Source organism: Leuresthes tenuis, unplaced genomic scaffold (genome assembly GCF_036924035.1).
Source record: "Leuresthes tenuis unplaced genomic scaffold, fLeuTen1.0.hap1 SCAF_10, whole genome shotgun sequence".
NCBI classification, from domain to species: Eukaryota; Metazoa; Chordata; class Actinopteri; order Atheriniformes; family Atherinopsidae; genus Leuresthes; species Leuresthes tenuis.
The window spans coordinates 18,596,003-18,611,392 of NW_027325364.1; the positions used below are offsets into that span (position 1 = coordinate 18,596,003).

The 15,390-nt window shown below is 40.6% G+C and overlaps 1 protein-coding gene across 2 annotated transcripts in view; it reads left to right on the plus strand.

The window, feature by feature from the left end:
• Positions 1–3,479: 3,479 nt before the first annotated feature.
• LOC140316696 (protein MTSS 1-like) overlaps positions 3,480–15,390 on the plus strand; it is a 43,804-nt gene continuing 31,893 nt past the window's right edge. For both annotated transcript variants that reach the window (XM_072394627.1, XM_072394628.1), the window contains exons 1-3: positions 3,480–4,018; positions 6,259–6,320; positions 10,697–10,770. In XM_072394627.1, coding sequence (XP_072250728.1) covers positions 3,947–4,018; positions 6,259–6,320; positions 10,697–10,770 — 208 coding nt within the window. In that variant the 5' untranslated portion in view covers positions 3,480–3,946. The remainder of the gene's footprint in view (positions 4,019–6,258; positions 6,321–10,696; positions 10,771–15,390) is intronic.

A 15,390-nucleotide genomic window follows, 5' to 3' on the forward strand; every position in this document is an offset into this window, starting at 1 on the left:
TAGTTTTGGAATTTTGATTCAATTTCAAGACAGTAACGCTCTGAAGGTTCTTCTGAGGCACTGAAATGATACGTTTTAAATAGCTTCATTCTAATACGTCGGAAGAGATTTTGAAAACAAACCTTAAAGACGGGAGGTTTTTTTTAAATGCCAGTAGTTCTGCAGCTTCCTCGTCCCCTTCAGTAAAAAAATAAAACTGATTGGGGGATTTAAGAGGCTGTGATTGAACCTTACATTGCAAATTATACAGCATTTTTAGGCTTTACAAGGTCATTTTACACGATGAAAAGAGCTTTTTCTTAGCTGACTTTTATTATACGGGTGTTTATTGTCCTGTTTCATGAGTCACACCTTCTCTGACAGACGACTTGCCATATAAGGCAGCCTGGTTGTGTCCACCTTTGGAGCTGTCAACTCCCTACAGGTTTAACACGACTGGAAGTCAAGCTGACACTTGAATTTCTTGTTGTCAGATTTTCTGAACATGTTTGCCATTAACTGTTTTTCGCAGCGTCGTTGGTGTTGTACGCTTTTAGTCAGTATTTGGCATGGATTACTGTGTATTACCGTAAAACCTACCGAGTTCTGTCCTATCTGTTAACTGTCTGATGACTGATAACAAAAGTGTATCCAAGGTCTCAGTGGAGTAAATCTGTCGCTCCGTTGGATTACTGGAAACGAATGACATGATCTCGTCTTCAATTATTAAACATGGAAAAAGGTATCTGTCATCGTCATATTCTTGGGTCACTTTTTCAAATCATATGTTTTTAGTGTTTATATTTAACTGTGTTGACGCATTATTTAACTGCTTTAATCAATAACTATCTTGCACGGTTAATTCGTCTGATTTATTCTACACGTTCGTTTGCATTAGGCTTTTGATTTGAATTGTTTGACTCTTTTTGGATTGACAGCTGCTGTTTTTTGACATTTCAAATGCAATTAGAACAAGAGAAATAAAAGTTTTAAAATGAATGAAAAATAATTGCCCGTGTATCATTAATCACGTGCATTTTCGGGGCCAGCTGTGTAATCGATGTGTTCATCACCGAGGGCGGTCAGTTCTACTCACAGAGGCGCCCTGAAACCCAGCACGGCACATGCAGTTCAGCTTTAAAAAGCTCATATCGAGGCCAAAATGTAGTTTATAATGAATTAAAGTATCCACTGGGTGGGTGGCAGTGACAGACTGAAAATCTCAGAGATGTTTTTTCCTTTCTGTGTTTTAAAGAAAACTTCCAACTCCGCCCAATGGAGACAGAGAAAATAAATCCCACCAGCAACAGTTTTGCCGTTGACGACTGAGAAAGGGTTTTGTTATGTGTGAGCGTGACAGCTTTCAGAAGATTAAACGGAAATGGGAGAAAAATGTTGGTCAAATAAAAATCTGTCATAAAATCAAACTGGGATCACGATGAATCATTTTCTAAGAAACTAATTCCTCACAAAGCTCTTCACAGCCGGCTGAATGAACAGTGTCCTTTTGACTGTTGCTCATACATGTCGCACAATAGGTTCTTGCCTCCTCATCTGTTTTCCAATGAGGAGCAGCGTCACCGAACCGATGCTGAGAGGACAGACGGACTTGATTGATAGAATTAAAGAAACACTTTGGTATTCCACTGTAAACCTTAAACCAAATAACATGGGCTTTCAGCAACGGGACGATATTTCAGTTTGCCTGCTGCCAAGAAACTGATTGAAGTTGTGCCTTCGTGCTTTGTGGCCACTTCAAAATGTTTCCTTGCTGACCACACTTGTGTGTAGCAGTTGTTTACAAAGCAGATGTTTTGGTCTGCCGAAGCTATCGTTCTGCACTCCAATACAGGAAATGTTCACCGGTTGTGGGAAATACTGATGAATGAATCCAGTCCGCTCCATCTTACGAATAATGAAGATTTCTGCACAGAATTCAATATTACCTGTGTTCAATATTAATGTTAATTAATATTAATGTGTTGTTTAACCAGGCTTGAGGACGTCTTTAAAAACAAAATGCTGTGAGAGCTAACAGTATAGTGCAGCAGTTCATATTTCAAACCTATGATGTCACTGTTGATCTTCAAATCTGTGTTTATGCAACTTCTCGAGTTCTGTTTATGCCGTGAAATGAAGTCTCTTTGCACATGTTCAGTCGAATCGGTGCTGCATAATATTAATGTTTCGGACCGTTGCGGAAGCTAAGGGACCATTCTCTACAAATTCCATACATTCTTCCATTACTTGAAGTATCATTTTTTTTAAATAATAATTTTTCATCATAGGATGTTTTGAGGTCCATTAAGCAAGGAAGCTATTTGCCAGGCGGAGGTAAGGAACCAGTCGTTTTGATCAGGACGAAAAAGAAACTTGTTTTTGTTGATGTCACTGGACACTGAGCCATGGCTGGCATGGCAGACAAATGAAAGGGGCATATTAAGCGTGCGTCTGTATCTGGAAGTGTTCCACAAAATATACTCTGTGACACCCAACAGAGTTAGAGTTCTGAGTTGTACAAAAGCAACCTATCACCAGAATATTAAAGAGATTTACAATAGTTACACCAGATTTCTTAACTTATGTCACTGCATGTAAAGATGTCAGATTCCACAGATTTGTTAACAAATGGTTTGGTGTTCATGAGAGGATAATAGTGGGATTCCTAACATCCCAAGGATTTCTTTGAGGTAAAACGTGTGGGTTCGTTTGTTGTTGCTCTTTTATTCATTTCTATATTTTCATAACAAATCTATTGGAATTCTTTTGAGGATGTCAAGACTCTCACAAACTGGGACAAAAATGATTAAGAAAAGCTGTGAAGTCTATGCAGTGATTTTATATGGTAATTGCCATTTCAGCCGCTAGGTGTCACCATTTATCCATAATTACTCAGCCACTCAACTTTTGTTGCCTGAAGAGTGACGATTTAGCCAGTGTTTCTGCAATGACGGTCATTAAGACTGTCACAGCCCTCACACTAATTTTGAAATAACTGGTATGAGAATTAATTAATCTAAGCTTAATCTAAGCGGCACCTTTCTATAATTGTTTTCAGACTACCCCATAAATTTTGCGGTGGTTTTAGTCAGTCGTAATAACTTCATCTATTAGTTTTGTATCGACAAACGCCGACAAACGCTTCCAGTCTCCAGACGACAAGCACAAAATAGCTCATGAACGAGCATTACATCCTCGCTATTTCGTCCGCTCACCTGTAAATCCGGAAATAGCCAATAGCTCTTTCACAATAAAACATAAAAAGAGAACACTTTACATACCCAAGACTGAAATGTACAAGACATTACCTTGAAAGTTTTCTTAGTGCATGTTCCTTTAACTAAAACGTATATGTATATCGGTGCTAAATCTATTAATTCTGAGTTGAAGCTCAAAAGCGCACCTATAATTCTGACTGAGCTCTTACTTTGTTGCGTACAGTCAGCCGGAAACTTTTTTTATCTTCAGGGTAGCTTGACGCTTCAGTAGGTCTCCTTATTTTCTCTCCCTCAGTGCTGTGAAGGTAGTGAAGGGAACATTGTATGAGGGTATTTGTCTACCTGTCAACATACGGAATAGCATTGCCACACGAACATCTTGGACTACCTCTCGTCTTGTATCAGACTGCTGTAAAGATTATCTTCCCGGTCTAGTCATGGATATGAGCGGGGCGGCGTGGAGTGAAGAGGGGGATTTAAATTTCTCTTTTCGTCCCAACAGCTTCTTTTGATTTCAAGCAGTCACGGTGCACCAGAGCACAACTGGGCTGTGTTTCTTTACACGCCTTTCTGTGATAAAAGTTGTTTTTTAACCTTTTTTCAGAGCATTAAGCATTATTACTAGTGAGTTAGCTCGTTTCTATTCCGATTTTTTCTTCAGGGAAGTTTTTGTTTTCCCGGTGAGCGGAGTTGGCGAACTGAAAAACGGCTCACCGAGTCGGGACTGACCACTGGAGTTGGTCCTGAAAATGGAGGCTGTTATTGAGAAGGAATGCAGCGCGCTTGGAGGACTCTTCCAAACAGTCATTGGGGACATGAAAGTAAGCCAAATTAACTTATTAACACAACTTTTGATAGCTGAGAGGGACGTCCAAAACAAACGACCCCAGTTAACTTCGCAAAGACTGTAGTGTGTCGGAACAGATGAAGAAGACGCCTCATAGTTAGCCAAGTTAACTCAACGTAAGCGCCAGGCATCTGAGCTCAGCTGAAATCCACACCACCCTTATTATTATATTAAGAAAAGCCAATTGATAGAGTGGGGATGAGTGACATTGGGATCTTATTTCCACCTGATGTTGATCATAACTAGTATACCGTTACTATAGGTTTATATTAAAACACGTTCATTTTTATCCCATGTTTTTCCATTTTCACGCACTGGAAAAACTTAATCCTTTTACGTTTTAAGTGGATGCAGCCATCCTCAAAGGCCAAATAGGACGTTCGTTGCGAAACTTGGACATCTTATTTTGATGATATTTTTGACAGACCTCGGCTAATGAGACAATTAGCAGATTCCCCAGCTGTTGCATTTGCCTGAAGGAATGCGGAGGCCGAAGCTGTCAGGGCAGAAAATGACCCACAAGCCACGAAGGCTTTGACATGAGCAGGTCAAATGGCCAGCCATTGGGTCTACAGGAGTCAGAAAGTTTGTTATGAATACTGCTGAGGCATTCAGCACCTCTCAATGTGCCATTCCTCACTTTACTCCATTGGTCTCTCTGTCTCTTTGCTGTAACTGTCAGGTAACCTGCCAGATTATGTCAATGAAAATACACCAGTGCATCAGAACATATTGTTGGAAATAGTAGAGCACATTTTGTCTGTAAACCTCTGCCCAGAACTACTTTGAATATGTAAAATGCCTACCTACATTATGAATTTACCGGTGTTGAGAAGTCTTTTAACTCATCAAAGCCTTCTGACATCTCGTTTGTGATCATGACTGACTCCAGCCGCCAGCTTCTCTGTCAACAGAAAAAGGATTTGTTAGGCTGCACTCACTGGGCTGACCAACACACAGTGCACTGGGAGAGTCAGATGGGCTCATTGCATGTCCGAAAAAAACAAGGTGGTAGATTTACACAAGCCAGGGATGTCTCTGGAGCCGTTTCCCAAACGTCTGCAGATTCAAAGGTCATCGGTTCGAACACTTGTTTGTAAGTACAAGTCGTGGGAGGTGGAGCTGCTCTGCCAAGGTCTTGAAGAAAATCCAGACTTTTACTCTCACCTTCCATGAAAATAGTTGGAATTGGACAGGAAAATCCTAGAGCCCACAAGTGCCCAATGACTAGAAGTGAATCGGGAGATGTAAAAAATTGGGCATTTGAACCCTTGAACACTGACGCGTGTGGTGGCCAAATCTGTCAACATGAGGAGGGAGAAATGTTTGCAGCTCGAGCTCATCAGTCATTTTTCTCTTTGGACAGAGAAAGGTACATCTGAGTGCGAAGAGACAAGGATTAAAGGAGTTGTTGGAGACTGAAAGGAGCAATGGTGATGTAAGGGAGAGTGAACCATTTAAAGAAAGGGAGAGAGAAAGAGGCATTGTAGGTAGGGGGAATTTGAGTTGATTGTTGGGTGTTATGTTTGACAGCACAACTTGACATTCCTTAGGCCTCTGACATTCATGCCACATCTGTGATAAAAATGTGCTCATTCTTTAGGCATCATTTTTCCTTCTTTTTTCTCTTTTTTTTTACAAGCGCACAAGCCTCCTCTTTTCCATGCATTGTGCCACTTGTTCTCTGGAATTGTTTCAGTAAAGAGCTCTTCGACTATTTTCAGTCCAGGACCTGAATTAGGAAAAATTAAGAGTCCCACTGGGAACCGTGCTCATTATACCATCGTATTAGTGCTCTCGTTGCGCTGGAATCTTTCCAAAGGAGGCCCGTGACCCCATTTTGCAAGCCAACACACGCAGGACATGATGGTAATTTATATTTTTCGCTTCAACGTGAATTAACAGAAAATGTTGAAAAAACTAAAACGAGCAACAGTTAGTTGTGTGGAGCCATTTGGGAGTAGTTTTTTTTTTTTTTATTGCACCTTACTCTGAGAACATGCAACATTTCCTCTGATAGCTTAGCTACATAGAAACTCTCAGGTTTAATGGTGTCTAAAGGTGGAAAAACGGAAAGCCGAGGGTAGTTATGCTCAGCACAGCAGGTGAGGTCAGGGTGGCCTCGCATATTGGAGCGTTATGTAACTCTGAGAATCATGAAATATGTGCCGATGATGAGATTGTGTCAGTAATGTTTATCTTTTTCTCCCACAGAGCAGCCAGCCTATTTGGGAGGACTTCATCACCAAGGCAGGAAAACTGCAGTCGCAGCTCAGGTGAGAGCATGGCTACGTGCATGTGCAACATATTATTATTGCATGATTGTGTACATTTTGTTGATGAAGGAAATAATTACATGGCACAAAACTGAAATAAGGACAAATCAGCATTTTAACTCAGTTTATTTGTACGTCTCTTAGAAAAAAAGGTCCCAGTTAAAAGGGGAGATATCAGGAAAAGTAGTAACAGGTCTAAGAAGGACGTCAAGATTTTCATGAAGCTTCCGCCTCACTTGAAGGACAGACGTAGCAGCTGATGAGAACGATAGTTCTGTGTAGACTGAGGAGAAGACTAACGTTAGGCAAATTTTTAAAAAATGCACCAGTGTTGTGCTCGTTGTTCTTCTGTGATTTAATGGCGCTTAATGTGAGAAGCCCATCGTCTACCAAATTGCCTTTTCTATTCTCTATTCTAACTGTAAATGGAATATTTTTACAGTGTGTATTGATAAAAGCAGAACCAGAGAGATACCACTGTGTCGGCTGCATAACATTTCTGGTAGCCCGTGTGGCAGCCAGTTTAATCTAAAACTCTCACTTTTTATTCCCTGTATGGGCTTTCACTTTAGACGTCGGGGGGCAATTTTCTTTCTTTGAAGGATGGCAACTTTCCGAGTGGCCGTGTTGTCTTGGGTTAACGAGAAACGACATTCACACAAAAACCTAGTCTCTCAACAATACTATCCAGGGGTCATTACACGTCTTTCTCCCCGGTTTAGTTCTCTTTAAATCCAATTTTGTCCCGTCTTTCAGATTCTGTAAATTTACACAGTTGCTGCCAAAATAATTCCAAGTCCTCTGCAAACAATGAATGCCAATCCCAGCCACCTCTCCTAGTTGGCTTTAAGTGGCCACGTGTCAGAAGACAAACAACTTATGACAGCAGAAATAAAGGCCCATTGTCCAACAAGTACTGCAAATACAGACATCCCATGGACTCTAGATCATTCTTTGATTAACAATACATGGCATTTCCCTGGCTATTTAAGTGTCCACGTGTCTTCAGGCAGACTATTACTGACAGCTATATAAAGGGTCAGTGACATAACAATACTTGACCAGGGGCTGCTCCCTGTCCCATTCTTCCGATTTTTTCACTATTACGGCTGATTATTGTTGATCTGTTATTGAAGCGTCTTCATTATTCAGGGGTTAAATATGTGACCCTGCCTTGCTAAAACTGAGGGGAGTATTTGTTACCTTGTTGCTAATGACTGGCTGTTTGACTGACTGACTGAGTGTATGAGTCTGAATACCAGGAGAGTGATAGAAGTCGAAGAAGACTAACTTGTGAAAAATCCCTTTGTTTCCAACTTCTAACAGCGATTTCCTACCTAATAAGAAGTGAGGAACGTCAGCAGCTGTATTCATGCGAACATTGTCTGCTCTGCTATGTGGTGTCGATATCGACACAGAACGGTCATCGGGGGAACATCATCTGCCATTTCTCAACATACTTAAACAAAACCTCTCCACAGGAGAATATTCCATTGGGCAGTGCATGTGTCACAGACCGAGTTCTCGAAACAATCTCAAGAAATTCTCTGCTGTAAAATCGGCTTATGCCGCAGTATATGATAAATGTCACGCACTTTTGAGTCACTGAGCATTAAGCCTCTTTGCCAGTCGACCAGATACAGTACAGAGAAGATCAATTCCTCCTTTAATACATGTGTTGAATGCCAATCATGGAAAGATGATTGGTGTATTTAAACTAGTTTTTTTCCACATCAAGCCTGGGCTCCGCCCTGCTTCTAGCTGCAGTGGTCGTAGCATATGGCTGCCTGTAACGGTGCCCTTGGTGCTGGAGTGCTAATGGGTGTGTGCTACCCTGTCTTGCTGGTGGTGACCTACAAGTAAGATTTTTTTTCTATCTGCTTTCAAGCCTGTTTCTAGCCTCTACAAATGCTAAAATGGTCTTTTTGACTGTACCACAACCTCCCCTAACCCACAGAGCTCTGTAATCTGTTCAGGGGCTGGACACGGCACGCACACACGCGCAGTAAAACACAAACACACCCACCTTCGCTTCTTGGTCTGGATAGGTTACCAATCAGCGGTGGTATCAGCATATGTCTCTGTGTGTAATGACGTCCAGAAGCGATCTGCTCTGTAATTTAGCCCCTCTGCTCTTCTGCTTTTTTTTTAATGAGTGAACACATACACACACACACATGTACTGAGCAAAGCTTTGCATAAAGAAGGCACAGCCAAATATATAGAGCCTAAGCGATCTCTACTCAGTCATCTCAAAACTTTTCAGTGTTTTATCCATGGTTGATGCAGCTGTAACAGCTCTGTTATTAGCCTATTTATATACACAGCCTATTTTCCTGCCCTGACACATATATAGATGTTATATCTATATAGATATAAACATATCTCCCCCTCTCTCTCTCTTTATATCTATATCTATATATATATATATATGAAAAACATGATTCCTCTGTATGTGTTTCTGACAACAGTCTCTTTCTATGATTCACATTTACTCCAGTCACATTCCAGATTCTGCTGAACTAAAAATAGATGAAGGCAGCACTATTGAATGTATCATTGTCGTAAAGAGCACTCTGCGGTACTATAGATTTCTCCATGGGGAGTTTGGGTTGCTTTGGCTAAGGCCTTGTGGAATGGAAATGTAAAAGTCGTTTGTCTTGACCTGGGCGTAGTGGCGTGTGCAGATTCTAAGTCATGTGGTAGTCGGGTCTTTGTTGGCGTAACGCACCAGGCTTAAACCCTTATAGCAGATTGATAATGTTCTTGGTTTTTTTTTTTTTTTTTTTTTAAGCCAGAGTCGGATAAGTTAAATAGAAGCTAAAAAGATGAAAGTATGGTGAATGGATCAATCCATTTGGTATCTGTCTTGGAAAAAGCCTTGAACAGATTAAAGGTGATTACTATGGCATGCAGTTGTGGCCTATTTTAATTGCACCAAAGTGCTCCGCAGCGAGTGATACAAAAAGGAAGTGTTCAAACCGCTCACCACACTTTGAATTCTGGTTATGAGTGAATGGGATTTAGCTGCAAGTGCGAGTAAAATATGATCCATCGGCCAATGAATGCGTGTAGTAAATTAGTGGAGGTGGATATCAGCTAGAGGTTGTTATGGTGCCCGCACAGAGCTTTAAATAGAAAGGAATCCATGTCTGCCTGCGTCTATGTTTCTTTTTCCATTTGCAGGACACACCCATGGATCTTCTGGTCAGCTCAGCAACAACACAGCACTTGTTCACCAATACGGTGAAAAGGTTTTGAGTGGGGGAAAAAAAAAAAAAAGAAAGAAGAAAAACAAGATTTTGTCCCCCAGCGCAGAGGAATATTAAAGTCTATGACAAGGCTTTGAATCAGGGTTGTTTTATCAGCTAATCTTTTATTTTTCTAACCTTGTAGAAGTCTGCTCTGTGATAACGTTGTGATAACTTTAACAATCGTTAAACAGAGATAACGTTCAGAAACTCAACATTTTGAATGTACTTTAAGCACAACGCAAGCATCTTTATCTTGTTTGATGTCTTTAAAAGCAATTAAATAGCATTAAAGTTAAATTAATAAAGCATCTTTTTATGCGTACCGAATGGTCTGCCAGTTGAGCGAGGTACCTGACTGGAGGGCTGATGGAAATTCCAGGCTTGTGTTTTAAAGGACAAATTAACATTCTCAGGTTCAGAACAAATAAGCTTTTGTGGGTGGAAGTATTTTTGGAAAAAAAAACTTTTGACAGTTTTGGTTCTTTGTATAGCCGGCTCGACTGAAAAATAGTCTGGTCTGCCTTATGGTGATGGGGTGGGATCAGATATCGCACACACGTTCATGCACGCTCCAAAATCCTTTCATCTTCATACCTGTGATCGTAATCACGAGAGATCTGCTTTTCCTGAAGTAAGCCAGTGTTTGCAAGTTAACCACTCATCTGGCCTGCCAGTAAGCAGCCTGTTGCTAATGAGAACTGCTTTGTCAGGCATCCAGATAGACAATCAGCTGGGATACCAGCAAGATTGTGTCTGTGATTGAACAGAAAGCCATCTCGTGCCTGCACTTCTTACAATAAACAGGATTTAGCCCGGCAGCACTGATGCTTCCATTGACCTGTAAGTGAGACAAAAAGAATAGATAAACTCATCTCATCACTTTGTGTTGTACTGCCACCAACTGCACGATTTGATCAGCACTTACACCTGGTGTACATGCAAGTGTGTCTTTACATCTTTTGCATGCTTTCAGGTCCAGCCTTGGTCATCAATATTGCCATGAAAGTTTTCTTCTTTTTTTTTTCTTCTTATTTTCTTGGAATAAAGGATGTGAGCATGTTTTTTCCCCCCCTGCATCATCTTCTGTTATTAATATACCTTTATCTTCTTCTTTTGTCCCAGGGCGACAGTGGTTGCTGTGGCTGCCTTCCTGGATGCTTTTCAGAAGGTGGCTGACTTGGCGACCAACTCCAGAGGTAGGAATAGTCTCTAAACTCTAGAAATTGTGCCATAAGGGTTGAAATAATTAACTCATTTTAGACTGTTGTGTCTCTGTTTGTCTTTGCACCTCCTTTGTAGAACTTCAGTATTTCGCCCCACTGCTCTAAGAAGTTCTGCGGGTAGTTGGCTATATCGTATGGGTAGTAAATCCTTCAGTATGCTGTTTGAAGCTCTTTTGTTGGCTTTGTCTTCGACCTCTACCCCCTTCCCTCTAGTTACTTTAGCTCACCCCCACCTTTACCCCACCTCTGCGGCATCTGGGCTTCCTGGTAGTCTGCTTTAATTCTGTTTGTGTCATGAGCGTGAAAGAGAGAGAGAGTGAGAGATCTCATCTCTCCCAAGCTTGGACACCTCCAGCCTTGCACCATCCTATTAATAGGAACTGAAACAGACACACACATTCATCACCTCACTCGCAGCAGTGAGAATGAGGGGGAGAAGAGAATGGAGCTGAAGGGAGCTGGGGGAGCACAGGGAGTCATCATTCTCTCCGTGGCTCTCTAAAGTATATCAGTTTTCTGTGAAGGGGTCAGATTCAGACAGCTGAAGAGCATTGCGTCATTTTCCTACGCTCTTTTATCACTTTCTCTCCCTGTGCTTTCTGCATGTATTGTATGATGCAATGCTGAACACAAACACCTAACTCATCAGTTTGTGCTCAGGCTTTACAATACACTACGTGATAGTAATACAGTGAGAGCTGATTATCAGGTTGGCAGATCATATTGACTTTCTGTTGTATATTTCATGCGAATACATTCTAATGAGCTTTCTAGCATTGTCTAAACCTTTGACTTTTTTCACGCCTTTTACAAGCCTGCCAGTACTTGGCGACATACTACTTGCAGGAAATACTGATATTGTTTAAACATAAACTTAGACTAGATCTAACCGTATTGGCATCAAACACATGGGCACTCACATGCACACTTTATCAACATAATGGATGCCTTCCTGCAGATACGACCGCTTGTTTTTTTCCCTCAGACTCTCTGAGTTGGCTGTACTTTAGAGAGGTCTGATTGCCACTAATGACTGCTGTCTGTTGGAGAGAAAAAGCATTGATAAAGGTACAAACTCTTATTCAAGTAAAAGCCTAAAAGATAGAAGTTATGGGGCGGTGGGGTTAATGTGTTTTCTGATTTGACCATAGCTCTTTGTGGCTTAGAGACATGAAAAATGCGGTTGATTTTTTTAAGTCGACCCATCAACTCTTGATCGCTGTACGGAAAAGAAAAATCTGTTGAGATCGACTCTTCTCAGTTACATTTTAATGTAACGGTTCTTTGGGATAGTAAAGAATATGACTTAATATCACAATCTGTGCATATGTAGTTGTGTATATACTTATAATTGGGGATTTGCTTTCAGAGAGTCTCCAAGTGGTTTTGTGTCCGAGGATGAGGCTGCTTTGGCATCAGATGTTTGTATACAGTAGTTGGAAAATGTTATACCTCCTTTTTTTTTAAATTTATTTCATTCTTCCCGCTCACCCGCGTGCCCCCAAGTCTTAAGCTGGTTCCCACAGACATAATCATTGTAATGGCACGTAAATCAGGTGGTTGCATATCACAGGTACACGTTTGAGGAGTGTAAAGTAAAGCAGTGTTTTTGTAAATTACAAGAACGGCTACATATATTGGCAGTGCACATATCAAAGGATATCGGCAGCCTTTGTATGGTTGTACAGCTTCTGAGAAACTGGCGGTAATAAAGATTTAGAGGCTGATCTATTGACCCGTCAGACTTTGAAATTTGAATGGAGGCACATTTCCAGGTATCTAGATGAAATCCACTCGTGGGCTCTTTTCACAGGCTTATCATTTGGCCGGCCTGATCATAAACCTCTTCTTAAGCACACTTGTATGTGAGTTTTGTATCATGCATGCCTAGTTTTTAACACGTAAAAGAAACAGGTGATTGCAGGTTTACTCGGGTCTAGAATATGTAAAAACCACGACACAGTATGCATTATGATTTAATTTTACTGTGTCCTTGTTGGTGTTGTAGCGGTAGCTTTCAGGCATGCTCAGTGGCCTTATGAATTATATTCAAACACTGTTTTAATCTTTTTACATTCATTGTTAAAGTTAAAGCACATGTCAACAGTTAACTTAGGTTAAATGAGCCATGGCTATACTGGCCTACAAAGCTGTGCAAAATGCTATGATTTTGATAATAATAAAAGTGGTTTGAGTTGGAATAAATTCAGTTTGGTGAAAAATGGGTTTCAGCTGAGTGGCTACAATCACGTAAAGCACACTGATGTGAAACAGCCTTCTGGCGTCTACTGTTGCGAATAATCATTGATTGAGGTAATTGTGATGTAGTGTTAACAGTCATCAATAAAATTGGAGCCTTTTGATGACTTTTACAGATGCGGAAATGGAGGATGAAGATGCAAGAATGAATGTTTTTACCAGCCTGCAGTTATGACAAAGAGTGCATCAGGATTTCATTGTGTAGAATCGACGAGGCTTTAGCTCACATTTTCTCACACTGGAGTTTCATGTGGGCAAAGTTTAGATAAAAGAAACCGAGACCAATTTCAAATATCTGGAAAGTCTTTTTGGATGTTTTGGACACAGAGTCAGACATGACTTGCTGTAGTAAAACACACACACACACACCTGTTGGCACTTTGTGTGTGTTGTTGTGGGGATCAGCTAAGACCACCTGTTTCGCTCAGTTCTCTTTTGTTGAGATTTTTTACTTCCCCATCCTTTAAGAGCACTTTGTGATTTGTCGTCTCCTCTTAGTCTGAAGCACATTGAAGTGTGCTCTGGCGCTTGTACTTTGATGTGCTTCAACCTCCACGTTTTTTGCCTTCTCATTTCTTTTGTCTCTCTGCTCAACATGTCTGAATAGTTTCTTCATTGAAAATTTTTTTCCCCTCATCCAGTTGTTTTAGGCCTTTTTTTGTCCTTGCAGCGCTGTTTATTTTAGCAGAAGGTGCTGAGTGTGGATAGCTCAGCAGTGGCAACACAATCTGTTTTCAAAACAGATTAGATATTTTTTTAAAGCGTAGTGTAAACTCGGCTGTGTCTGTCAGCACTGAGTTTCTCCAGAAAGTAACCCGAGAACACCTTTCACTCGTTAATCCTTTAAGAAAGTTTACAATAAACATCAGCTTGAAGCTTCTAAATATGTTTTGTGCTCTTTGGAAAGGCTTTCCTCTTGCTTTTTCTTTGTATTTTGACCTTCTGCCTTATCTTTATGTTCTCAGATTCAGACATGACTGAGTTTTACAGTGCTCTATATATGCACAAATACAATCCTTTATTGTTTTCCATTGTTCTTTGAGTCTCGGTACAACCACACTAATAGCTTGTGCACCTACGGAGTTGCTGCTACCTTGAAGCAGCGTGACGGCGTTTGCGCTAATTGCTCTAATCGTTTCATTAAATTTAAACTCATGTGAAAGTACAAGTGATTAAATGTGTTTTTAGCCTGGTTTGATAAGAGGCACATCAGGCCACAGAGAACAATGACTTTCAGTGCCTTGGAGAATGCCAAAAAAGCTGCTACCTAGAGGTGTTTAGATTTGCTGTGAGAAAAAATTGGATACTTGGGCAACAAGGCTGTGAATCTTTAGGTAGTTACATCAATTAGATTACTGTTGAAAGTGCTGCGATTTAATTACCCACTTAGATGTGATCCTCATGTTTTCTAGGCCCCGCTCGGATAGGTGTGTTTTACTTAGATGGAAACTAGAGTACTTTATATAAAAAAAAGCATTCAATTTGGTTAATTTGATCACTTTCTCTCGTGTTGATCACATTTCGTTATGATGCGCAAAGCTTTTGTCAGGAAAATGTGTGTTTGTAATGATCGTTGGATGGGATCTCAGTTAATCTTAGTCAAACTAAGCAAGTGCAATGACTCACGTTGATTCATACAATGGCAGTGGGGATGAACACCATTATCGCAGTGGAAAAGAAGATGGCCGTACAGACTCTGTTTACATCTGTGCTCAGATGATGACGCAGCCCAGTAACACTATAAACAAAACTGTTTGGATAATAATTGCACCCATTAAACAGGGTACAACTTTATTTAGATTAGCATAACCTGCATATATATCAGTATTACGTACTGAACATGAAGTTCATCAAGATGCATTCATAAGTTTCGCATCCCTCCCTTTACGTTTAGGGACACAAGCTACAAATTGAAAATGATTTATTTGTTTATTTCACATTTTTAAGTTCTGAAGAAGACCGAAACGAGGACACGACCAGTCAATCTGACCCATATTCTCTCCCTCCAAAAACTGAGACAAAGCCCCATTCAGTCCACGAAATAGTAATAACTGGTCATGGGAGCAGAAAAGGCAAAAGAACAGCTACACTGGAGAATAATCCTCTGTCTTGTTTCATCAGGCATCAATTCATTTTCTGTGTGGATCCCCTTCTCTTTGTGTTTTGTATCAAATTATCGATGCGTCATAGTTTCCTTCCTTGTGGAGGAAGACTCGGGTCTGTTTCTGTGTGGCTGTAGTCTGCATTTAGCTCCATCGTCTCCCATGTTCACGTATTGTATATCCACGCTCTTAATTTGTAGTGTTAAACTATAGTGACTGAGAAGGTAGGTAA